The sequence below is a fragment of the Toxorhynchites rutilus genome, chromosome 1 (genome assembly GCF_029784135.1).
Source record: "Toxorhynchites rutilus septentrionalis strain SRP chromosome 1, ASM2978413v1, whole genome shotgun sequence".
Taxonomy (NCBI): Eukaryota; Metazoa; Arthropoda; class Insecta; order Diptera; family Culicidae; genus Toxorhynchites; species Toxorhynchites rutilus.
In genome coordinates, this window is record NC_073744.1 from 145,242,574 (window position 1) to 145,268,968 (window position 26,395).

The window sequence follows — 26,395 nt, forward strand, 5'->3', positions numbered from 1 at the left end:
CAAGAAATTTGTTGGTGGTTTTACAGTTTACAAACATCATGCGCAATAATGACGGAGTACAATCCATAGCATTGAAGCTGTTCTAATGCAACCCTCGTAATGATCGATTTACAGCTTTCGTTTTCATCAATTTGTGTATATATGTGGAAATACGTATGCATATGTGTGGGTATCATAACTCCTTGCAATCCTCATACCCATAAATACATGAAAACGAAAGTTACGAATCGTAGTGGACACGATCTGGCGTATTGGTAACATCCGTACCTCTCACGCTTGAGGTCACGGGTTCAATTCTCACTCCCGACATTCTTCCAAAAATGGAAGTAAACCGACGAACGAGTCAAAAGTCATCAAATACGAAGAGTAAATTTGTCATCCAAACAAAAATATCTCTGTATCGAAAGGTCTACAGGTGCGTTTAAGCGATGAAATGAAAACTGGTTGATAAGGGGAATTGGATTGGCTATTGACTTAGTTTGAAAAAAATTGTGTTAGACCACAAAATCATTGGAAAACAGAGAAAACTCGACTTTTTTATTTCTTCCCGATATTTTTGTCCATCACATCTACACACACCAAGAAAAAAATGGGTTTGTTCGTAAACAGCCTCAAAATGATGTACAACCCATCTTCATGCGTTGATTTTTCACGAAGTGCCAGCATTTCAAAAATCACCTCAAAATTTCCATTTTTCAGATGTGTTGAATTATAGAGGCTTAACAGTTTCTCGGTTCATTGTCCTCAACGTCAATTAGGAATATTTTGGCTTCGAGCAAAGTCAATTAGGAAAATTATGGCTTCGAGCAAGGTCATTTGAAAAAGGCTGTTGCGTGGTCGCTAGCCCGGTTACTTGTGATTGCTGACGGACTGGGTATCTCAAATCTGGCTCATTTAACCAAGAAAAGTTGAAAACGGGCGTAGCTTAAATTGCAATATTTTCTCTTTTCACAGTGCCAGTAAAACGATCGATGAATTAACATCGAAAGCGATCGGTTTACGCACCTTGTAGTGGTATATAACAATTTGGCTTAGTTGCTCGTTATTGGTAATATGGAAACGCATATAAAAATTTATGGGGAAAGGAGATGCTTCCATTTTTGTTAATTTTAATCATGTATGAATTGTGAAATAGTTATTTTTAGCATACCAAACAAATCTTAGAAGATCTTGATTCGATAGATATACACATCATGAAAATCTTTTCGCACCAAAAATAGTTATTTACATATAGTTTTCATAAAAACGTGTCGAGTTTTCTGATTTGACATCCCCACTTAAAGACGTAGTCCTTCAAAAATTGAAAATGATTTGTCAGTAAAATTTGAAAAAAATAATCAAATGCTAGTATATGAAAAGTTAATCAGGACGCCCCAAAATGATCTCAAAAGCAGGACATGTCCTGCTGAATCAGAACGGATGGTATCCTTAGGCATAACGCTCTCGTTTTCGAAAATTCGAACTTACACCCCAGTATAGAAATAAAAAACGTAGTCCTACGTTAAAAAAGGCACTAGTTTGGCATTAGAGTTTCGATAACCTTGCAGTATTTTTCAGCATTTTAGTTCATGAAACATGAAACTACAATGCAATCAAAAAAATCTGATCGAGTTCCAAGATAATATACAACCAATTTTAGTCCAATTTCAGCCAATTGACACTGACAGCTCAATTTGGGAATGTTGCCATGTTCGAGAGGCTCTGTAGTATAGCTGACATAGAACCGAATGAGCTAGATTCAACTTATAAATGGGGAACTATTGTTTATCTGTGCTCCTTGGATAAGCAGTTGGAGCGGTTTTTACCTAAATCTCGTAAGGGGATGCTCCTTCAGTCTACTGTTGGCCTGATGAAAATAATATTTTGTGATAGAACTGAGAACAAGTACACTGCGTTTAACAACTATAGAACCACTCATTTTTTCTGAGTTTCCAGAGATATGTCAGAAGTCGGTTGAACTTGAGTGTATAGTGTAGAATACAATAACTATCTTCATTTATAAGACTGGCCATTTCAACTTTATTGTTGTGCTCAAGCGCGAAACATTTAAAAAACTGAAATTCCAGTGTTTCATAACTCTAGAACCAGATGGGAAAACTCTCACTCCTTTACTAAATTAACGTCAATTTAACATGAATTACGATAAGTTTCTAATTCGTAGGTCATCTTTAGTTCTCAATCAGTTCATATAACCCATTCGGGGTGGTTACGACCAAGCTGCGCCATGTTGTTGTGGATATCTCGTTCTACGCAGAGAATACTGTTCGTTTAAGCTCTTCAAATCACTCATACTGCTGGTAAGCTGCATCTACTATTCGTCTGATCACTCCTCATAAGTTCCTGACAGGATTTTGATTTGGTAATCAAGCTGACCAGTCCAGATTTTGAAGCCCCTATTAATTAAACCATGCCATGACCTTCCAGATTTTACGAATTGATGCAAAATTACCCAATTATCGCATTGTTTTTGATGCAGAAACAGCCGTAAATGATTCTGAAGTACTTCGTTGCACTTCTGACTGTTCATTCGTGTTGGTGGTAAGCTATCTAGACCAGGCCTTTTTCAGAAAATTCTCCCCAAACTATAATAATCCCATTTCCAAAGTTGCGGAACCAAAAACTAATGCGGAAGCTAATCCCATAGGTTTCACTATTTCAGGAGAACTTCTCTAGCTGAGAAAATTCAACTTGAATAGAAATTCTTCATACTAGAAGGATTTACCGAACGTGTCTTTTAATTTTTCAACCTGTAACATTGCTGGCGGCAGTTTGATGATTTGGGGAGAATTTTCTCAAAAAGGCCTGGTTTAGACAGCTTACCATCGACACGATGAACAGTCAGAAGTGCAACGAAGTACTTCAGAATCATTTACGGCTGTTTTTGCTTCAAAAACAATGTGATAACTGAGTAATTTGGCATCAATTCATAAAATCTGGAAGGTGGTTTGGTTTAATAAATAGGGGCTTCAGATTCTGGGTTGATCAGCTCGTTTACCAACTCAAAATCCTGTCAGGAACTAATGAGGAGTGATCGGACGAATAGTAGATGCAACTTACCAGCAGTATGAGTTATTTGAAGAGCTTAAACAAGCAGTATCCTCTGCGTAGAACACGATATCCACTACAACACGGCGTAGCTTGATCGTAACCAAGGTGCTTGTATAAATGTATAACAGGTGAAGCAACATCATCACTTCAATAAGAAGGGGATTACGGTTTGTGGAGCGGAGGTTGTTTTTTTTTGTTATTGCTAGGATACGCCATTTTTGAATTTTCACATGCGAGAGTAATGGTTGAACTGGCTGAGAACGAAGTTCTACAAAATCATCCCTTCTTTTTTACATAAATTCGCGAAAGTTGAACATAGTAGGCATCGTTCGAATAAGCGTTGTGGCAGTTTGTAGAGAGCCGCCGGCAGCTGTTTGTAAACAATACCGACAGCAATTCCAATATGGCTGAAAGTGCATTTCATATGATTGTTTCACCTGGTATATATAGAGGCGCCTTGGTCATAACCACACCGAATGGGTTATTTGAACTGATTGAGAACTAAAGATGACCTACGAATTGGAAACTTATCGTAATTCATGTTAAATTGGCGTAAATTTTGTAAAGGAGTGAAAGTTTTTCCATCTGGTTCTATAGTTATGAAACACTGGAATTATAGTTTTTTTGAATGTTTCGCGTCTGAACACAACAATAAAGTTGAAATGGCCAGTCTTATAAATGAAGATAGTTATTGTACTCTACACTATATACTTCAATTCAACCGACTTCTTGCATATCTCTGCAAACTCAGAAAAAATGAGTGTATCTATTGTTGTGAAACGCAGTGTATTACAAAAGATTTTTCATTTTTCATTCATTCAATTTATGATGCACCTTGCAAGGGAGCGCGATACATTTTATTGCCACCAAAGAGGGTCGTAAAGGTGAAAAGGTTCAAAAGCACTAATCTATATTAATTTTTAATAAAAGAGTATCCAAAAAAGTTTTGCAAAGTTTTCAATTATTTCTGGAAAATGAGTTGGAGCGAAATCTCTCTGTAATGATTTCCCGAACATTTTCATTATTGACCCTTAAGTGATGCAAATGTTTTCCTCAACTCGTGTTTACCGTTCATTGTTCCGGCCTAAACTTCAAATATAATACCACGCTTCAAACTGGGGTTTATCGTTCGCAGGAAATGATACAATAAAAACTCGTTCATCTAATGGAATAATTAATTCATCTAATGGAAGCATTCTTTTTCGTACCACTCAGCGGCTAATGAGTTTAATTTCATACGCAGTGCGATATCAGAATGGTCTAAATCGCTTTTTGCCGCTAGACTCTCACACACACACATTCATCCGGTTGAGATAGCAGTCTCGGCGGAGCTCCACAACCTCCTCCAGCGATAGGACACAACCACATGCCAGAATGTGGACGGACCGATCGGAGAAGACGAGCAGCAACCCATTACCACACTTTCACCATCGCCAGAAGGAACCGGAATAATTTGGAAGGGAAAGACACGGAAATGGTGAAATGTCAGAAGCGTGGCAGGAGCGGAAGCTGATGTGTTGATGGTGGGAAAATAAATTCAATCCTATTGAAGCTATCCACCGTATTATGCGGTTGCCGCTAAACAATGGTTAGGTATATAGATTTTTTCGCCTTCACGGCAACGGAAAACTTTGCCAATCTTCTTTTCATCTATCCGATAGGGGTTTTTCCACCGGCGGAAGGCGGATGGAATTTGGCACAAATGACAGGTAATTGTTCGATCCGATGAAAAAGTTTTCTCGGCAGATGGCAGATGAATGAATAAGGAATGTTTTCCTCTACCGATAGGAAGCATCTATCGATCGTGTTCAGTGTGGAACATCTGAGATGGTTCCGGGAACCTGTTTTGAAAGCTAGCCATTGAATGGATTATGATTCTAAGATGTACGGTTTTTTTTGGACTGCGATTTTGGTAACCACAAAGCTACATGTTCCCAAGGCTCAGATTCAATCTCATGTCACGCTGTACCGATGAGAATGATTGATGGTCCATGGAAAATTGTTTCACTCATGTTATTAGTACAGCATCAGTGCGAATCTCCTAATTGCTGCAAAATGATCGAAACATCGGACGATAATCAGCGGATCGAACCTAATGCCGAGCCACGGTAATAATTAATACCTCACACGTCATTTAGCAGCAGCAGCAAATAAAACCGATTCCTGTACAGTTTCCCCTCCCATCCTGATCCGACACGAGTTCCCATTTCCAGAAATAGGTCCCCAAGGGTTCATTTCCGTTTCAATCAGCAAAGATTGCCGGACACAATGACGATAATAATCGTATTAATCTCCGGCAGGTCGGTCATCAACATCACAAATGGAGCATTCGCTTGCCAATCCTTATCATCGTCGTCCCTCCGGTGGCTCGGTGCCTCGGTGGAAGTCACTACCGTTGCGCCTCCTACGGACGTTACGGAGGAGGCCGATGGACGCACGAGAGGCGTGGCAGCAGATATAATTGATTATTTGATTACAGAGATTGCGTCGGGGCGTTTATTCGCTCTCTGTTGTCGATGGCCACGTCGAAGATTTATGGCCACCCAACGGTCTCTGCAATTTTAATCTATTCAAGAGTAGTATAACAATTTTTAAAAATTTAGATTATTCAGTGATTCCGCCTGCTCGAAATGCTCGCTCAATTCATGCCCACTTTCATGCAGTAAGGACACAGACAATGTTGCAATAAACACAATGGCCGCCTATAAATAATCCTCGCAGTTGGTATGTACACATCGTACACACAAGTGGTGACGACGGAGAACGAGGCCTGGGTATAGAGACATTCAACTCCTTCGGACCCGGGCGGGCTTCGCCGACTGAGAAGGCTGGGAACAATGTAAAAGCATTAACGGCCATAAATCCAAATCTAAACAATTTGTCGCATTCGTCATAGTTGGTTCACAATTGCTTCTCATTCACTCGGGTGGTTGGGTTGTGCGTTGGTGGTATTCATCGCTATTGTCAGAATCAATGCTTGAACGCATCCTTCGGATTTCATGAGGGTTCGCTGGTAGAAAATTGCGGTAATTGAAAGGTATTGCATTAAGAATGTTAACTACAAATCATTCACAAAAATGTTCAGTGAATGTCAACCGAAAACATGCGTCTTTTTTCAAATATATTGGGTCGGAATGTGTACAAACCATGAATCTTCGAAATGGATATTAGTTACCAAGTCTAGCGCGATGCATTATCTTTATCTATATACAGGTCGGACTCGATTATATATAGACTCGATTATCCTGTCCTGTATAAAATTTTCTCATCTTTCAAATGAAAGCATCAGAATCGTCTTCCGTAGCGTACTTTTTAATATAGAGCCAGTTTGCCAAAATAATGAGATCCCGATTTCTTATCACTCTGGAAATTTTGCAATGCAAGAAAAAGGTGGTAATCGCTTGATGCCAGTTCCGGACTATATGGTGGATGCATTAAAACATTACAATCAAGCTCTCGGAATTATGTGGTCTTGCGTTGTCATGATGGAACACAACACCTCTTCTGTTAGGCAATTCTGGACCTTTCTGGTCAATCGCTAGCTTCAAACGGTTCATTTGTTGACAGCAGAGATCTTAATTTAGTGTATTGCACTAAGAAAAATAGAAAAAAAAATATTTTAAACAAATTTCAAATAAAATAAAATAAAATAAAATGAAAAAAATAATTGCACGTATTTTCTTGTTGCTGTATTGGTACCATGAACACCTTTCACAATTTCAGCGGCCTGGCTTGTATTTTCGCATTTATAAAAAAAAGTGTTAAATGAACCGAATTTTCTCTTTGTTGGCCTTCATTATTAACACCCTGTAACTCACAACTGAATGGCACAAACAAAAAACAACAAAAGTTTTTTCCAATGTGAAATGTCACCTCTACAACGAACCTAAACTTGAAATTGTATGATCGATATTACGCGAGATATTAATCACTAAAGCCAGCTACCGAGAAAATAATGGATAACTTTGATATCGAATAAAACAACAGCGATGTATGCGTGTGTTGCAATAGTACATAAACACTATTCTCCAGAAGGTATCATTTACGTTTTTTCGAGCTCTGAACAAATAGAACAAGTAATATTTTTACTATCCACTGTTTGAGTGTTTGTTCATTAATGTTTAAGAATACAATAATAATAAAAAGAAAAAAAACTAATTTAAAAAGTTACAAGCAGGTGAAGTGTATGGGTGGGGGAATTAAGAACCAGTGCTTTGGTGTACACGATTGTAGCCTCTCTGGTTATTCAAAACACAAACCCAATAGATTTTTAAATCGTGAAGATGCCGCTATGGTATAAACCTCAGACAAGCCAAAAACATGTTTTAACGAAATGGCGGCAGTTTGAAGAAAAAAAAATGTTAGCACTTTTTGTTATTACGATTCCTATTGAAAATGTTGAATAATTTTGTTTTTGCATTTTTTGCATAAATTAGGCTTGAAAAAATACATATAATCATATATAACTAATTTTCACCCATATATCCTATTTTAAATCGCTATACAGTAGAACCCCGATTATCCGTGAAATAGTCGGGCTAGCTCACCGCGGATTACGAAAATCGCGCATAACGCAATAAAGGGCTAAAAATTAGATGCAAACACAAAAAAAAAGATATTTAAGCATGAAAACTAGTTTTATTTAGATATTTAAGCATCAATACAGAAATCATTAAACTATCCATCTGTAAGGTCGTTTACACCAGTGATCAGATAATGTGAAAGCCATGATCAAACCAAAAGAGCAAGACCCTGCCGCTCACTAACAAATTCCAGGAAATTCACTAGGGAACTCGCTTTCGTGGGTAATCGAGGTTCTTCTTCTTCTTCTTCTTCTTCAATGGCACTAACGTTCCTAGAGGAACTTCGCCGTCTCAACGTAGTTTTACTTGCCTCATTTTTATTAGTACTTAGTTGAGATTTCTATGCCAAATAACACGCCTCGAATGCATTCTGAGTGGCAAGCTCTAGAATACACATGATGACAGTGCAAGTCGGAGGAAATTTCTTTAACGAAAAATTCCCCCGACCAGAACAGGAATCGAACCCGAACACCCGGAATGTTAGTTATGACGCTAACCACTCGGCCACGAGAGCACTGCCAGTCGAGGTTCTACTGTATTTGTATTTTTATATAAACAATACAAAATAATTGATCCATTGTTCGTTGTTCAAACAGGTTTTATTTCACGTCGTTAAATGCTAGAGGGCAATTCGTCCTCATCATCGAACTTTCACCCCACACATACGCATTTACCCTCAATTCGACCAAAGATATGCGCTTGGCCGGCGAGCTGGAAGCCTTTTTGGGTGAGCACAATGAATTATTGAAATTATTCTAATCACACACAGGCTCGAAATATAAAATAACAATCACGCTTTTGTTGTCAATTGTGATATAAAAAACTGGCTGGAGAAAATGTGTGTATATCCAATGCGCTACAGTTACTTCAACCATTGAGAACATCATTACCCATTTTGAATTAATATTTTTGAACCTAGTGGTTGGAGGAGACGAAACAAACGAGAGAGTGCGCTCGATGGATTCTTATGTGTGTCGTTTGATGAACTGACGTAGTCAGGAATGGTGTTGGCACAGCTTCGAAGTCTTGAGCTGTGCCAATAATCAATGGTCAACATATACGCAAAAATAGAGAGCGAATGACTGCGATTCATATGACACAATCAACAGAAGCGGTATGAGGTAAAATATATTCCTTTGCGAGACGCTATCATTAGCAACACCGACACAGCCTTTGTTCAAACGACAGCACGTGTGTTCAAATAAAATAAATGAAGCTATTAATGAGCTCTATTACAAAATTTCACGTATTCCGTCCAACATGTTGCTGGATGTATTCGTTTGAGCTTGAGCTTGAGTAGACTGTACAATTCGTAGTTGCTCTCCGTGATTGACCTGAACCAGCGGAATTGCACAAAGAACACACCGAATAACATTTGGGACTAGCAAATCATTCACTTTGTGCAAGTTTCGATGATTCGAGCTTCAAATAGTCAAAAAAAGACGCTTTCCACGTCCTTACAGTCACCAGGGGAAGGGAAGGAATGTTAGTATGATATTCGCCGCCCGAGGGCCAGAAGGGTCGCCTATATATCGTGATTCCATAGCGATTATCATGGAAGGGATAATTGTTAGTGGGGAGAGGTAAGAATCAAGGTTCACTGAGGTGATTACATATGTGATTATGTAAACGCGAACTATCGACCACTCTACGAAACGAAAACCTGGAAATCTCATATATCATGACACGCGACATAGATTTTTTCAAGGTAACATGAGAATGAAAACCTTTGAAATTAATTGGACTGACTTTTTTTAATATTCATCGCACGTGCACATATCGAATTCCAATTGCGACGGCGGATTTATCCTAGGTAAACCGGAAAAGGTAACAGAAAGAACGCCTGTAAAGCTGATAAAACCGGAAATACATTCACAATCTATCGTGAGTATTTTTCCAAACTCGGATTTCAGAATGCAAAAGACGAATCGTGAGATCCGATCAAGGTTCAAAGCAATCGGATTCCGGAATATGGGTGACTGTTCGATATTGTTACCACAAACATGGTTCATAGCCCACGTGGTGATCTAAATCTTTTATCACCTTGCTTAGCAGATGGAAAATGTACAAAGCGTTTTCCAAAAAGATTTTTTCAACGATACGATCAAAAGCGGGTGGATGTGTTTTGGATAGCGATGTGAATACTCCTCGAATGAATCACAACGACGACATAATAAGGTACCAAATTGGCATTTGGCGTTTGGTGTATCTTTGGTTTCACAATTCATGAAAGGGTCCCAGCACTTATAAATTTAGTAGTTCACGACAAGCGCGTATTTTTCCCCAACTGGATAGCAACTAAACGAAATTAATATTGATTTTCTTTATTTATTTCCCATTTTACCACAAAAACATATTACTTTTTTCGGTTTCGGATTTTTGTCGGCGGTCATCGTCTCCATTTCTCTGTATGTCATAGACCTCATCTCCATCTCCACATCACGCTCGGGTTCTGGAAGGCCATTTTCCCACTGTCCACGATATCCACGTGGAATCTATCCTTCATCGATCACAATCGATAATTTTTATAGATCGTTAAAACATTTAAACACACTTACAATATATTGCATATTTTTTATTGAACAACCAAACTATATATATACAGGGTTTTCCAACTTTAAATTCCGAAAGTAAATTGAAATAAAACACACTTAGAATTCGAATTTCGATGAAACTTTTATTTCAAATTAAAGTTTGGTTTATGCCATTATGTGTGAAATACAACATCATTCAAATGTCCACTTAGGACTTCCTCGCACACCTTGATCCGGAACAGGTAATTTTCGACCACTTTTCGGCACATATGGGGCGGTATCTCGGTCATAACTTCACGAATGTTGTCTTTCAAATGTTCAAAAGATTGCGGAGAGTTGGCATAGACACGGTCTTTCGCATAACCCCACAAAAAAAAGTCTAGCGGGTTCAAATAGCATAGCAATCTGGACGGCCAATTGGCATCACCAAAACGCGAAATTATGCGTCCCTCAAATTTCGTTCGCAATATGGCCATGTTCGGTCGTGTTGTGTGGCACGTGGCGCCGTCCTGCTGAAACCACATGTCATCCGTATCCATATCTTCAATTTGTGGCAAAAAACAATCGGTTAACATGCGGCCATAGCGCTCACCATTCACAGTTACCGTCTCACCGTCCTCATTTTCAAAGAAATACGGCCCGATGACTCCACCAGACCATAATGCGCACTAAACAGTGACTTTTGGCGGATGCAATGGCCTCTCAACAATCACGTGTGGATTTTCTGAGCCCCATATGCGGAAATTTTGGGTGTTCACATAGCCATCGAGCTCGAAATGTGCCTCATCGCTGAAGAAAATTTGATGCGAAAATTCAGCATTTTGCTGCTGTTGATCGTTCACCCAATCGACGTATGCCCGACGCATTCCATGGTCACCACGCTCTAATTTTTGTACCAGTTGAACTTTATATGGATGTAGGTGCAAGTCCAAATGCAAAATTCGCCACAATGATGTGTTTGACAAGCCCAATTGCTGAGCACGCCGTGGAATCGAAACATTCGGGTCATCCTCCACACTGGCAGCAACAGCAGCAATATTTTCGGCCGAACGCACATTACGATGATGCACAGGTTTTATAATATCCGCTACGGATCCAGTTTGTTAGAATTTACGCACTACATTAGCGATTGTGTGCTCTGTAGGCCGTCGATGACGACCAAAATCCGTCCGTAATGCTCGAAAAACATTTGCCGGTTTTTCATCATTTTTATAGTATAATTTAACAAAATTAACACGTTGTGCGATGCTAAAACGATCCATATTGTAAAATGGCAGACATTCAACTAACGATATGACGCTTTGGTTGACAGCTATGTCAAACGGTTATCAGCGCAGGGCTGTATACTTTCGGAAGCCCGAAATGGAAAACCCTGTATATATTAAAGTAATGATAATCACACAGTAGATCGATGCACAATTTAGAAAGCATAAATCAATTCTGTACAAGGTTCATTTCTTACTTTAGCAATAGAAAATTGAATCAAATTTGTTCTGATGCAGGATTATGTCTTTCGAGAACATATTGAGAGTACAAATTTAAAAAAAATGAAAATAGACCACATCACGAAAAATTGGATGATTTTTTGGTGGATTCACTAGATTTTTACGTCGTTCGATTCAGACATTCTCAAATAATTAATTGCAGTATAAAGAATTATATTTTATAATAGTTAATGTATTAAAATAACGTTAAAATTGGAGCTTTTAACGTTTTTAACGAAATTTCCCATTCTATTGTGCAAACCTCAAGGCTTTTCCCCAACACGAATTAGGAATCCGTCCCTTTAGACCAGGAATTCTCAGACTATTTTGGCAATAAGTCCCTTTTCCAGAATTAAGTGATACCTCACTATTCTATCACTATACCTCCACTATCCGAAGATAAAAGGGGTAAAATGAAAATTTAGGCACTGAACATGGAGAAAAAAAATTGAAGGTTTCGAACTGTAATAACTCGAGCTTTTCTTAATAGATTGCAAAGATGTTTACATCAATAGATAGGAAATATTTCGACGTATCTATCACAATTAATAACATATTATTTTCCTTGAGATGAACAATTGGATAATTGTGAAATGTCAAGCATTGTCCAAACGCACTATGTGCCTCGTTTCGATTGGTCCAATGTGTGCTCCTCAAGTGAATCAGACCAAAAGGAACAACCGGAGTAACAGCGGAATATAATTTGAATACAGGCAAAACATTGAATCGTAAGCCCCTCCCTTTGTGATTATACCGCCTGTCAAATAAAATAAATTTGGTAGTTGCTTTCCGAAAACATCATTCAGAAAAAAAGTCTCCAAAGTCCTTCAGATCATGGGCGAAGTAACAAGTTATACCTCAGTAACGATAATTCATACGGTTGGACCGCACAAAATGTGAGCTACATCTGTCGTATTTGGTTGGAATCCGAAGAGCACTCTACGATGGAGTATCGAATCTACATCTCTTCCTTACAAATTGCGGGGTAATGATCTAAGCGACGTTCAAAACTATAAAGAGTGATTGAGTTAGTTCGATTTAATCCATCAATTCATATGAATATAATCAAGTTCATACGCTGCCTGTTCCCAAACGGTTAAGGGGATATTCTAGTGTAAAAGCAAGTATCGGACGTTTTTTGAGCTCCCAAAAAATAAAGCAAAAAATATGTTTACTGTCTATTATATCATTATTTCTTTATCCATTGGTTGAATTCAACAAAACTCTTCTTCTTGCGGGGAACCTCACACGCGTTCTCGGCATTTTTATTGAACAACCAAAATATTCACTAGAAATAATTTATATAGCAGAACAACGTTCGCCGGGTCAACTAGTGATTTTATATATTATTTTATTAGAACATCTTCTAGTTTTCAATTCTGTATGTTTAGGTCCGTTGCCCTGCATACATATCCGACGAAGTCGCATGTTCTATTCGGCATACAGGAGCATCACGTTACGTAAAATATTCACATAATCGTTAGTAATCACGGTTCAAGCTACATTATGCCAGAGCGCGACAACCCACTTATTGGCTAGCGAGTGACAAAGCAATCAAAAAGTTAATCCATTGGATTTTCTATCAGATTTTCACATTGCATTACCATCGAATGAGGGCTGCGATACTCTTTTTTGTAACTGAATATTGACTTCAGTTACAAAAAAGAGTGTCGCAGCCCTCATTCGCGAAAAAGTTAGTTTTCATGTCTAAGCGACCACGTTTTCACCCGGTCACAGCCATCGCTCTCTCGTTAATTGACATATGCTATGATCAACAGTTACGAGAAAAATGATCTCAAATAAAAAGCGACCCAGAATCATATTACGTCCCACGGTTGGATTCGGTTGAAAACTTCACGAATCTCAAAATTAAATTAAAAGTAGTCTACTTTGCAGCTCCATTACGCACCGAGCAAACTTGTCCCTAAATGCATTAATCACAACCTATCTTCATCCTCTAGCCAATATAAATCGGTCGCACCCTCTACTCGTCTATTTTTAAAATATGGAGCGCTCTCGCAGAATTGCACCTACAACGTTGGGGAATCGAATCGATTTTTCCTGTCATCACTTTGCTCCAGCACCGTTCAACCGTTCGCGTTCGCGTAGCTTCCTTCACGTAGTTCACCGAAGATGCTGCGCTCGGTAGGGCTGCACTTGCAACGTCAAATGGCACTACGACGCAATCGCGACAGTAGAGCACGCGATAATGAGAAGAATTTCAATTTAAATTATTTATATCGCGTTAATTATTTACGTCGTTACGTTCTGCTTCGAATCAGCAGAGAAATTGAGTGAACTAATATCAACGTGGTGCGAATTCTTCGCGAGTTTTCAACCGCGGATGTGACGATTAACGGATATGGGAATTACCGTAGAATGTATTAAGCAAATCTGAGAACTATTGATATTTTTCATGGTCGACAAGTTTTGAAATCTCTTTCTCCCCCATTCATATACCATATGAAAAGATCTCGCATTCAGTATAAAATTGTGAATGCATCTTTGAGAAGCGTTAAGAATATATATAAAAATCTCGTGTCACGGTGTTTGTTACCGAACTCCTCCGAAACGGCTCGACCGATTTTGATGAAATTATACTCAAAACACTTGGTAGGTATGAGAATAGGTTGTAAACTATATATGATACCGGTAGGATAACGATAACCATAAATGTATGAATAGGGTGGCTCTATGCAGAAAAAAATCTGAGATCTGGATATTTTTTTCAAAAATTTGACTTCATACCACACATATAACCTTAAATTTTGACCCCAATTCCCTATTTTTAATTGCGATTTTATTATTTTTGTGTCAAAAATATTCTAATAATTTAACCGTTGTTCGTTTTTTCAACAGAACGAATTCATTTAAGTTGTTCAATGACTGATGGCGTAACGCCCGCTTCATTGAACATCCATCTACAAATACACAAGTAACATCAATTCATCTAAAGCAGGGAGCATCTCCGACGAGCTGGAAGCCTTTTTGAATGAGCACAATGAGTTATCGAAATTCTTCAAATCACATTCGCTCGGATTACAAAATGACAATCACGTTATTGCCATCAACCCTGATAAAACATCAGCTGGAGAGCACGTGTGTAGATCCAAAGCACAAGCGCTGCTGGAATCATGATAGCACGGTGACACGAGAAATTTAATGCGAAGAATAAACAATAATCTGGAATTCATCGTTGACACACACCGTTCATACGACCCTCGCTATGTTCTTCTTCAATGGCACTAACGTTCCCAAGGTTTGCCTTCTCAACAGATACTTAATTCATTATGAACATCATTTCTCATTTTGATTTAATATTTATGAACATGCGACGAAACAAACAGAGGGCGCGCTCGAAGGATTTTTATGTTCATCATATGGTGATTTGACATGGTCAAGAAACGCCAATTCAAGATATCGTAAGCTGTGCCAACAATTTATGGTCGACATATACGCGAAGGTAGAGATTGAACGACTGCAATTCTTACTACACAATCAACAAAAGCGGTGCGAGGAATAATACATTCACTTGCGAGACACTATCATGAGCAACGCCGACACAGCTTTAGTTATAGCCAGGCCAAAGCGCAATGCATTGTCATGACATTGCGCGTGTGTTCAAACACAAAATGAAGTTCGATCGTATTCGTCCCCACATATTGTTGGTTGTATTCTGTTGAATGGCGCAATTTTACATTCTGTTCAAGCTCAAGTCCAATCGAGTTGAGCAAATGTGACAACCTTGCCACGCAATTCGACGTAAACAACATTGGTCTCCATGTTCCATTTCTATGAAGCAAAAATAGTAATGGTTTTTCGGGTGGAATAAACACGCAAAATTTAGCATTCAAACACATTCAAAACAAATTTAGCATCCAAACGAAATCTAATAATAATTTTCTTTCAAATTTCAAAATTTAGAATTGTTTCCGGAATTATGCCGATCAGATAGAGAGTAAATTGAACCACAAATACGGATGACTTATTTTGACCATTGTTTCGCGACAAGGCGAACGAATTTAAAAGCGTAAAAGTCGATTTCGATTGAATTGTAAAATCCGATCACTCATATGCATATATGAATATTGAGTTCTACAAATCAGTGAAGAGTAATAAAAAACATCCAGGAATAAAGGAAGCAATATGGCTGTGTTTCAAACTTAGATTACCGATGTGAATACTCCTCGATTGAATGACAACGATAAAATAACGCGATTCCAAACAGGCCGATTAATCAGCTCCATTGAAGTTAGCTGGCGTATCGCTGTTTTCCAATTTATGAACGAGACCAAGCTGTTATAAACTAAGCCATGTTGAAAATCACATGCACGTATTTTCTAACAAGGAGACAGCAATAAATATTGATTTTCTATATTTAATTTTTTCTGCTGTACGACAAACTTATATTACTTTTTTCAGTTGACGTTTAACTTTGAAGAGATCAAACATGTCAGTTACGTTAATGAAATACACCAAGAAACATCATATAACCTTTCGTTCAAATCATTTCATTGGTTTTTTTTATCGGTCACATTCGATTTATTTTAAAGATCGTTGAAATATTCAAACACACTTACAATACATTAGTGTGTTTTATTCAACACCCAAAATATTCACTAGAAATAATTCATTTGGCAGAATAACGTTTGCCTGGTCAGCTAGTATATAAGTTATCGCCAGGTCCACAAGTTATCGCCAGGCCCATATAATCAAACCAGCAACCATACCCACGGCATGAGACGTGCTGTGACTGTAATCAACGGAACCGGATCGCAGCAGAGACCAACCGCGGAGGCATCAAATTATGCCGATTCAACATCTCTCCAAGTAATAATGATTTCCAACTCGTATTGTACCAAACGAAATTGAATAAAGATTCAGATTAAATTAGTGAGCCGACGAGAACAGTCGCGTTTTCCTTTAGCTTAGTTAGTTAACTTTTTTTAAAAACTCCACTTCCTCACATGGGAAGTTAAGTTATATATATATATATATATATATATATATATATATATATATATATATATATATATATATATATATATATATATATATATATATATATATATATATATATATATATATATTTCAATATATATATATTCAATATAAAATCGACCCTAAAATTTCAAACAGTTATCCTATACAAAATGTTCACCACCTCGAAAATACGCCTAATGCCAAATTTCAGCTCAATCGGACTTAGGGGGTGGTACACTAACTTGAAAAATTTAAAAAAAGACGGGTGGGTAATGTCAGGGGCATAAACGGAGTGACGTAGGACTATATAAAGGGGACAGCTTTTGCTAAATATATTGTTTTATTTTCTTCTCCTCGGTGAATACCTACCTATCTAACTGAAAAATGGATTAGTTTATTGTTCACTCTTTATGAACATGTTGGGGTTCTGAAACGAACTTTTGGTGTTGTGTTTTTGCGTTTTTTTACAAACTTTCTCAATTTTTTCTCACTATCTTATAGTTGCTTCTTGATATTTTTACTTATTGAATGTTCAACTCCGGGCATCCTTTGGCGTATGCACATATCGTAAAATCAAAATGATGGCTATGATAAGGAATGCTCAGCTCATTCACTATCATAAATTTCACATTACCGTACCTTAAACTGTGGTTTCGGAGACGAATGAATTGTAAGATTTGTAGTCTCCACAAACAATGTAAATAAAAATGAAAAAGAACTGAGGATTTGGAGAGGAACTTTAAGATCTGTCGAGAAAAAGATGAGCTATAAGCGTTCTGAAAAACCAACAGTAAATATAGGGACGGATGACCTTCGGAATAAAGTCCTTTAAAATAAGAACAGAGCAGCAGGAAATACATAGCTCATCATGTTGCTCCTTAGTTATGTTTCTATACAATGCAGATGTAACGTCAGTCAATTTTCAACATCAGTTATCAACCAAAGAAAGCAGTTCTTGCTACCGAGAAAATTCGTGAATGCCATCCTGCATACAATGTGTTGTAATTTGAAGCCACTTTCAATTCGGGAACCATGCATGGGTTTGTGAAAACTGAATGATCATTTTAAAAGACCCCAACCTCCAATAAGTTCAAAAACAAGCATAAACAAAATAAATCAGTTCATATTATATGTCATATTATGTCACTTTAGAATGCATTTGTATTGTGAATAACTTTTAATAACTCTTCTTTAATAGGTTTAATGGCCCTGAAAAGCGCCGTGTTTTACGGTAGCTGTTTTTGCCACCAAAGCAGTCTGTATAAACAAACTTTTTCCTTTTTCTACCTGCTGCCGTTTTGCGATTGCGTTTGCTACTCGCCACTCGCTACAACTGCCTGTTGTTGTCTTGATGTCCACCGAACCGAATGTGGTCTGTTCTGAATGCCGGTTTCCTTATCGTCGCGAGCAATTTTGCCACCCAACTCGACCATTTCGGCGGCCGAAACTATATAACGGTGGCTAGGTGGACTGGTGCACTGGTACTAACGCGCTCGGCCTAGCTACCCTTGCGGGGAACTCCAGACCAACACGCCTTTCCCTTCACTTTTCCTCCTTTGCCATATCCAACAATGGCTGCTTGTGTTGGTTTGTTGATGTGATGTGATGCGAAACGATGTGGTGTACGGTTTGGATGAGAATGATCGTTACGGCAGCGGAGCGGGGATTTTTAAGCTGACTGGTTGGCTCGGGAATTACGCATGTGTGAGACTGCGACCAATGTTTCGTTCATTTTTTTTCTTTTTCCTTTCCAATCGTGCTTCATTCTATTTCGCTGCTGCTCTGGTTGCCCGTTTTGGTCGGTACGATTTGAGGAGCACAAAATGGACCAATCAAAAATGGGCACATAATGCATTTGGACAATGCTTGATATTTCACAATTATTCAATTATTTATCTCAAGAAAAATGAAATGTTATGATAGATGCGTAGATATATTTCCTATCAATTGATGCAAAAACCTTTGCGATCTATTGAGAAATGCTCGAGTTATAAGCGTTCCAAATCTTGCATTTTTTCCTACTTGTTCAGTGCCTAGATTCTCATTTCACCCCCTATATCTCCCGGTTAGACGTAGTCCTACGTCAAAATATATAAAAAAAAAAGTTCTCTGGAATGTCTTATTTACCGTAGTTTTCGTCCCAGGTTTGTCCGATGCTCCGTTCCAAAGTTATAAGCCAATTAGTGGACCTAAGTCATTGCGTAAGGAAAGCTGATCATAAATTTAAAACGCGTTTTTCTCGAAACCATGTTACGCAAATTGGTGGAAGTTCTACTTCCGGAACGGTCCCTCCGATTTCGATGTTATTGGTTTCCCCAGATTTCTACACTGAATTTCCTGTCATCGCGCGTGAGATTTTTTTGATATTTTGAAAAATAAAATTTTGGTGAGTGTTTTTATCTCGATTTTTGAGGCAAAAACGCATTTTTTTACAGAAAATTTCGCAATTTCGTTAAAAATCAATATTTTAAAAAAACCCTACGTACGATGACAGGAAATTTATCCAAGATTACGTAAAACATCATTGGTTGAAAGGGAGGCGATCTGGCGTAGTGGTAACATTCATGCCTCTCACGCTAAAGGTCACGAGTTCAAATCTCACTCCCGACAGTCTTCCAAAAATGGAAGGTAAAAGTGACGAACCAGCCAAAAGTGTTGAAAATCACTATAATACAGAAAAAAAGGTATTGGTTGAAATCCACTAGAGAAACTTGTAGAACTCCCACCAATTTACAAGGTTTTGGCTGCAAGGGCTCAGCAAACCGGTTGCGGCTATTCAGGGTCCATGTCTCCGCCCAGAGAGGTATCTGAACGGAGTTTCGAAGTAGTAGAGTAGACTGGCTACCATATGAGTGATAAGAGATGAGATCGAATATAGTCAAAAGCTTGACCTATACTGATCGGAGAGTTCATTGCAACTGACCTGCTCTGAACATTTCGTGCCCTATTTATACTATTGGCCCATAGTCATTTGAATAGTCTTTAGCAATTGTTTGTTTGGTCGGGTTCCTTCTCGAAAGTTCGCTATAAACAATTACGCGTTGTATAGCGGGTTCGCTTCCATCCGTTCCCGTTCTATGACAATTGGGTTGTTATTGTTTATTCGCATAGGTTTATTTGAATTGTATGTTGGTTTTGTTGTCGATGGTTTGTTTGCCCGATAATAACCCACCGCCCACCGTGACGATCCGATGCAGGCGATTGGATTTTACTTGATGCTATAGAAATAAATTCGAGTCGGTGCTCTACGTTGATTTGAGTCGATTTTGGTTGCGTTGCGTCGAATTACTTGCGATGGTTTGCGATGCGCTTCGTTGAGTTACGTTGCGATGACATAGGTTGCGTTTCAGGCGTGGTGTGTTGGTATGTTGACATGGAAAAAAATGCTTTCCTATCATGACAATGGTTGATTCGTTTAAAATATTGGGCAAATAAAATAAACCTCTTTATCTGTTCTGAACAAAATAAACGTCTTTTGATATCAGAGTTTTTTACAATTAATATCATTATTTAGTACACGCATTTATATTCATGTAACATTCGCTATTATTAGCTATTTGAACAAGTACTAAAATTGAATTATTCAGCAGTGACATGTTAGGCGTGACGCTAACGACTCGACCACGGGAGCAACAATTTTGGCTGAATCTTTGAATACAAATGGCCAATACTGCTTGTTCGCGACAATCGCGACCCGAGCTATAAAACGAGCGGAGAAGAGGAGAAGAAAGGATGATGCAATCGCATGCACACAAAGCATATGTAGTGCAGTGTAAGTATAGCTTTTAGTTTTTTCCTTCATTCAGTTTGTGATAACATCGAGAAATTAATGGTGTGTTTTAGCCGCTGAAATTTCTCTGCTGGTTCTGCTGTGTGCCGCTGAAGGTTGCATCTAAAACTAATTTTTGGGTATTTATTTTTTTGGTCAGCATTTGTACGACGTCGCCCGCTTCGGCTCCCCAGACTTTAATTGCCAACATGCACGCAAAAAAAATAGAAAGCTTCTTTCTATTCAGAGAATGTTTTCTTTGAACGAAACCAAACTGTGATATCATATAAATCATAGTAATTTATTTTCTCGTTGAAAAAAATCGCGAAAATCACATACTTTTTATGATGTTCATAATGTACCTCCCCCTTAAGGGAAGGTGGCGCAAAGCGGTCAAAGTTTGAGTTTTTTGAAAATCGAAAAATCACCTAAGGGGGGAGTAAAGGAAATCGGAGTTTTCGAAAAAAAAAATTGTGATGCCAAATGTCTTAAAATTGCATGAAACGTCGAGATCCAGTGTCATTTTGAAATTTTTTTTGTCGAGAATCAGCATTCTGGGCATTCTCCTTTTTTTTCGGAGTGCGAAACGAAAAGTATGGTTTTGGGTGCCAATAAAAATATTTATCTCGATTTTTCATTTGCTATTAAATGTTGATTTGCACGATAATATGCCCTATGCAAAGTATTAGCTCATTCGGACTTCAATTACTGGTGTCACAAATGTTAAAATTTGAGTTGTTTTGAAAAACGAAAATTCTCCGAAAATCGAGGTTTTCAAAAAAATTTGATGCCAAATGTCTTAAAATTGCATTAATCGTCAAGATTTATAGTTATCCTGAATTTTTTTTTTGTCAAAAAAATGTTTTTTGGCGCTTGGTCGTTTTTCCGCGTGAAAAATCGATTTTTACCAAAAAAAAGTTTGACATAACTATAAATCTCGACGTGTCATGCAATTTTAAGACATTTCGCATCATTTTTTTTTAAACCCCGATTTCCGATGACTTTTCGGTTTTCAAAAAACTCAAATTTTAACATATGAAATGAAAATGTAAATGAAGTCCGAATGAGCTAATATTTTGCATAGGGTATATTATCATGTAAATCAACATTTCGTAGCAAGTTCGGAATGAAAAATTGAGATAACTATTTTTATTGGCACCCAAAACTATACTTTTCGTTTCGTACTCCGAAAAAAAAACTAAGTCGTAGAATACCGATTTTTGACAAAAAAAATTTAAGATGACACTAGATCTCGACGTTTCATGCAATTTCAAGACATTTGGCATATATTTTTTACGAAACCCCCCATTTCCTTTTCTCCTCCTTTGGGTGATTTTTCGATTTTGAAAAAACTCAAACTTTGACCGCTTTGAGCCACTCTCCCTTAAGTCCGATTGAGCTGAAATTCGGCATAGGGTGTTTTTTGGTGGTGGTAAACATTTTGTATAGGGTAACTTTTTGAAATTTTAGGGTCAACTTTTTCCCATACATTCATTGCCCCCCTAATGTATATCACTTCCACTTTTGTATGTATATGGCCCACATTCGCATCATATACCACCCAAAACATGGGATATATTCTGCTGTAAATACGCTGGTTATACGATTTAATGTTTGCTGGGTTCAAATTTTGATTATAATACCCTTTTTTTCTTGCAATGAAAACACCTCTCAAAAGAATTCCAGTAACTACCACTTACCTTATCAAAGGCCATAGGACGCGACAGCCGTTCGATGCCGGTTTGGGCACTTCCAGTCCCACTGTTACTCCCGGTAAGCGAATTGTTCGTTGATGCTGCTGATGTGGGTGTCGGGAGCAACGGTTGATTACTCGAGGACAGGGAAGTGCTCAGTTGTAGCTGACGGTGGTGATAGAGTTGTTGTTGCTGTTGCAGTTGCGTTTGCAGTTGTATTGTGGCGGCTGTCGTCGCGGTCGGTGGCGGTGACTGTGGAGTGTGCGGTAGACTGTGCTGCTGCTGCAGAAGCTTATCTCCATCTCTGTGTGGTGTCAGCACACCGGGCGGCTCCATGGCCACCAGAAACGGAACCGGTTCGTCGGTAGTGGCGGCCTGGAAACAACGCTTCGCTTGGCGGTGGTATTTTCACGCCGTTTGCTGCTGCTGCTGCTGCTGCTGTTGTTACTGTTGTTGTGACTGTTGTGTGTTGATCTGTTGGTTCACGATTGTAAGTTGTAGAGAAGTAGAAGTAGTAGTAGTAGTACTAATGGTCGACTGTTGCGGTTGATATTTTGTTTGTCTCTATTAGTGCCCTCTCGTTAGGGTCACTAAGATGATGTAGCCTTCATCATGTCTAACCAAACTCCATCGTGTGTGCATTAGAAAAAGAGTCTGTGGGAAGATTAGTGTTACGTTTTTCGAAATTGGCTAGAACAACTATTCAAACATGCAGATTCACCTGGTAGCATTGAGAATAGAACACGATACTGGTCGTGCGGTTGTGACCACAGCTTGTCAACCTTGGGCAACTGACCGGTTTCTGGTACGCAACGATTGATCGTCGTATTTCTCGCTGGAATCGTTGCACGGATTCGTCCACAGGCTCTTCTCCGTGATGGTAGCAGTAGTGATGCCAATTGCTGTAATTGTGCTACTGTGGTGGTGGTGGTGCTTTTTGCTATTAATCTGGACGCGTTCTTTTTCTTCGATTGCTCGAAGAAATCAGTACGAGACGGAAGCTGGGGGGGCTGCGACCGGGAGGACAGACAAAGATCTGCGGTTAGCGGTTCGAGCCCCTGGCCCATCTCGATGTCACCCCCACATCTATCTGCAATGAGAAAGCGAAAACGGAAAAACATATTGCGTCAGAAAACAGAGATCACAAAGAAATTTCCTAAAATAATATACGATGATAGCTGCTATTAATTTTTCACCATCGTCATCCATCGGCTCCACATCGGAGCAAAATTGAAAACCTCTCATCACGTCAGAAACGATGGAAAACGTTGGTCAAACTCGATCAATCATATTGAAAATCACGTCACGGCGGGCCGAACTTCGTTGTGCAAAGTGAAATGGCCCCATCAGTTAGTCAGCAGCAACAGCAGGTCAATCAGTAAATACACAAACATTTGTGATGAGAATGTGATGGAGACGCACGCGAATACGCACTTGCTTCGGATGGAACTGTTTACCCATCGGGCAGGGGTAGAAACGGGAAGATTCTGTTGCCAATTGGACGGTTGCAATGATGCCAAATGCAAACAGTTTGCCTTCGGTTGTCACAGGATGTCGAATACTCGTAACAGATGAATGGAGAATAGATTTCTTTTATTAATCCTGTATGCTAATCAAGTTTCCCAACAATATTATATATTAATGATTCGTTATTACATGAACAAGGCTTTGTCACAGTTTTCTGCTGCTTGTCATACAGCGCGAGAGAATCAAAATCTATATGCAGGGTTTTCCAACTTTAAATTCCGAAAGTAAATTGAAATAAAACACACTTAGAATTCGAATTTCGATGAAACTTTTATTTCAAATTAAAGTTTGGTTTATGCCATTATGTGTGAAATACAACATCATTCAAATGTCCACCTTGGGCTTCCTCGCACACCTTGATCCGGAACAGGTAATTTTCGATGACTTTTCGGCACATATGGGGCGGTATCTCGGTCATAACTTCACGAATGCTGTCTTTCAAATGTTCAAGAGTTTGCGGAGAGTTGGCATAGACACGGTCTTTCGCATAACCACACCAAAAAAAGTCTAGCGGGTTCAAATCGCATGATCTGGACGGTCAATTGGCATCACCAAAACGCGAAATTATGCGTCCCTCAAATTTCGTTCGTAATATGGCCATGTTCGGTCGAGTTGTGTGGCACGTGGCGCCGTCCTGCTGAAACCACATGTCATCCGTATACATATCTTCAATTTATGGCAAAAAAAATTGGTTAACATGCGACCATAGCGCTCACCATTCACAGTTACCGTCTCGCCGTCCTTATTTTCGAAGAAATACGGCCCGATGACTCCACCAGACCATAATGCGCACCAAACAGTGACTTTTGGCGGATGCAATGGCCTCTCAACAATCACGTGTGGATTTTCTGAGCTCCATATACGGAAATTTTAAGTGTTCACATAGCCACCGAGCTTGAAATGTGCCTCATCGCTGAAGAAAATTTGATGCGAAAATTCAGCATTTTGCTGCTGTTGTTCGTTCACCCAATCGACGTATGCCCGACGCATTCCATGGTCACCACGCTCTAATTTTTGTACCAGTTGGACTTTATACAGATGTAGGTGCAAGTCCAAATGAAAAATTCGCCACAATGATGTGTTTGACAAGCCCAATTGCTGAGCACGCCGTGGAATTGAAACATTCGTATCATCCTCCACACTGGCAGCAACAGCAGCAATATTTTAGCCGGACGCACATTACGATGATGCACAGGTTTTACAATATCCGCTACGGATCCAGTTTGTTCGAATTTACGCACTACATTAGCGATTATGTGCTCTGTAGGCCGTCCATGACGACCAAAATCCGTCCGTAATGCACGAAAAACATTTGCCGGTTTTTCATCATTTTTATAGTATAATTTAACAAAATTAACACGTTGTGCGATGCTAAAACGATCCATATTGTAAAATGGCAGACATTCAACTTACAATATGACGCTTTGGTTGACATCTATGTCAAACGGTTGTCAGCGCAGGGCTGTATACTTTCGGAAGCCCGAAATGGAAAACCCTGTATATAAAAATCTCGTGTCACGGTGTTTGTTACCGAACTCCTCCAAAACGGTTCGACCTATTTTGATGAAATTATGCGCAAAAAGCTTGGTAGACATGAGAATAGGTTGTGAACTGTATACAATACCGCTAGGATACCGATTACTATATATTTAATACCGATTAGGGTGGCCCTATGCAGAAAAAAAAACGATTTTTTCTTAAATTTGACTTCAAACAATTTATATAACCACCAAATTGAGGCCCCCTTACCCTATTTTTAATCTTGATTTTAGTATTTTTGTATAAACAATATTCAAATACTTTAACCGTCGTTCGTTTTTCAAACAGAACGAATTTTTTTATGTTGTCAAATGACAGATGGCGCTACGCCCGCTACATCGTACTTGCATCCACACACTGATGAAACACCTGCTGGAGAGCACGTGTGTAGATTCAATGCGCAAGCGGTGCTAGAATCATAGAAGGTGACTGCACAGTGACGAGAGAAATTGTGATTCGAAGAAAAAACAATAATCTAGAGTTCATTGTTGACGCACATCATTCATACGACTCTGTCCATGTTCTTCTTCCATAGCACTAACGTTCCAAACGTTCGACTTATCATCGTAGTATTACTTGTATCATTTTAGTAGAACATGTAATCTATGCCGAGCAATACGCCTTCGATGATGCAAGTCAGAAGGGTCTCTTAGACGAAAAATCCCCCAGCCATTCTGAAGGGACAAGACGGATATTGCATAAACATTAAACAACAATACCCCGCCAAAGGTTATTCATTCATTATGAACATCATTTCTCATTTTGAATTGTATCATATGATTATTTGATATGATCAGGGCAACACCATTCTACGATGTCGTGAGCTGTGCCAACAATTTATGATCGACATATGCGCGAAGGTAGAAAGCGTCTGTTCAAACAAAAAATTAAGTCCTGTCGGATTCGGTCCCACATATTGATGGACGTGTTTGGTTGAATGGTAGACGCGAGGATTATCTCATGCACACATTTTTAGTTTGGTTAGGAAATCGATGGTATAATTTCCATAGAAATTCCAGTTATGTCTTCTGATCAACCCGTATTCTGAAATCCGGTCGAGTCAGAATTGCGAACGGATTGCAATTTTGCATTCTGTAATCCGTTCCCTTCTAATACAATCGAGTTGTGCAAATGTGCCACACAATACGACATAGCCGATATTGAGCCCCATGTTCCATTTATGTGAACCAAAAATGGTTATGGATTTTCAGGTGGAATAAACACGCTCTCAAAA

The 26,395-nt window shown here is 38.8% G+C and overlaps 1 protein-coding gene across 1 annotated transcript in view; it reads right to left on the reverse strand.

The window, feature by feature from the left end:
- LOC129762628 (uncharacterized) overlaps window positions 1-26,395 on the reverse strand; it is a 190,159-nt gene that overhangs the window by 49,730 nt on the left and 114,034 nt on the right. Inside the window, exons 3-4 of the mRNA XM_055761083.1 lie at window positions 22,817-23,185; window positions 22,102-22,749 (exon numbers count right to left, since the gene is read on the reverse strand). Of these exons, the coding sequence (XP_055617058.1) occupies window positions 22,102-22,431 (330 nt within the window). The 5' untranslated portion in view covers window positions 22,432-22,749; window positions 22,817-23,185. The remainder of the gene's footprint in view (window positions 1-22,101; window positions 22,750-22,816; window positions 23,186-26,395) is intronic.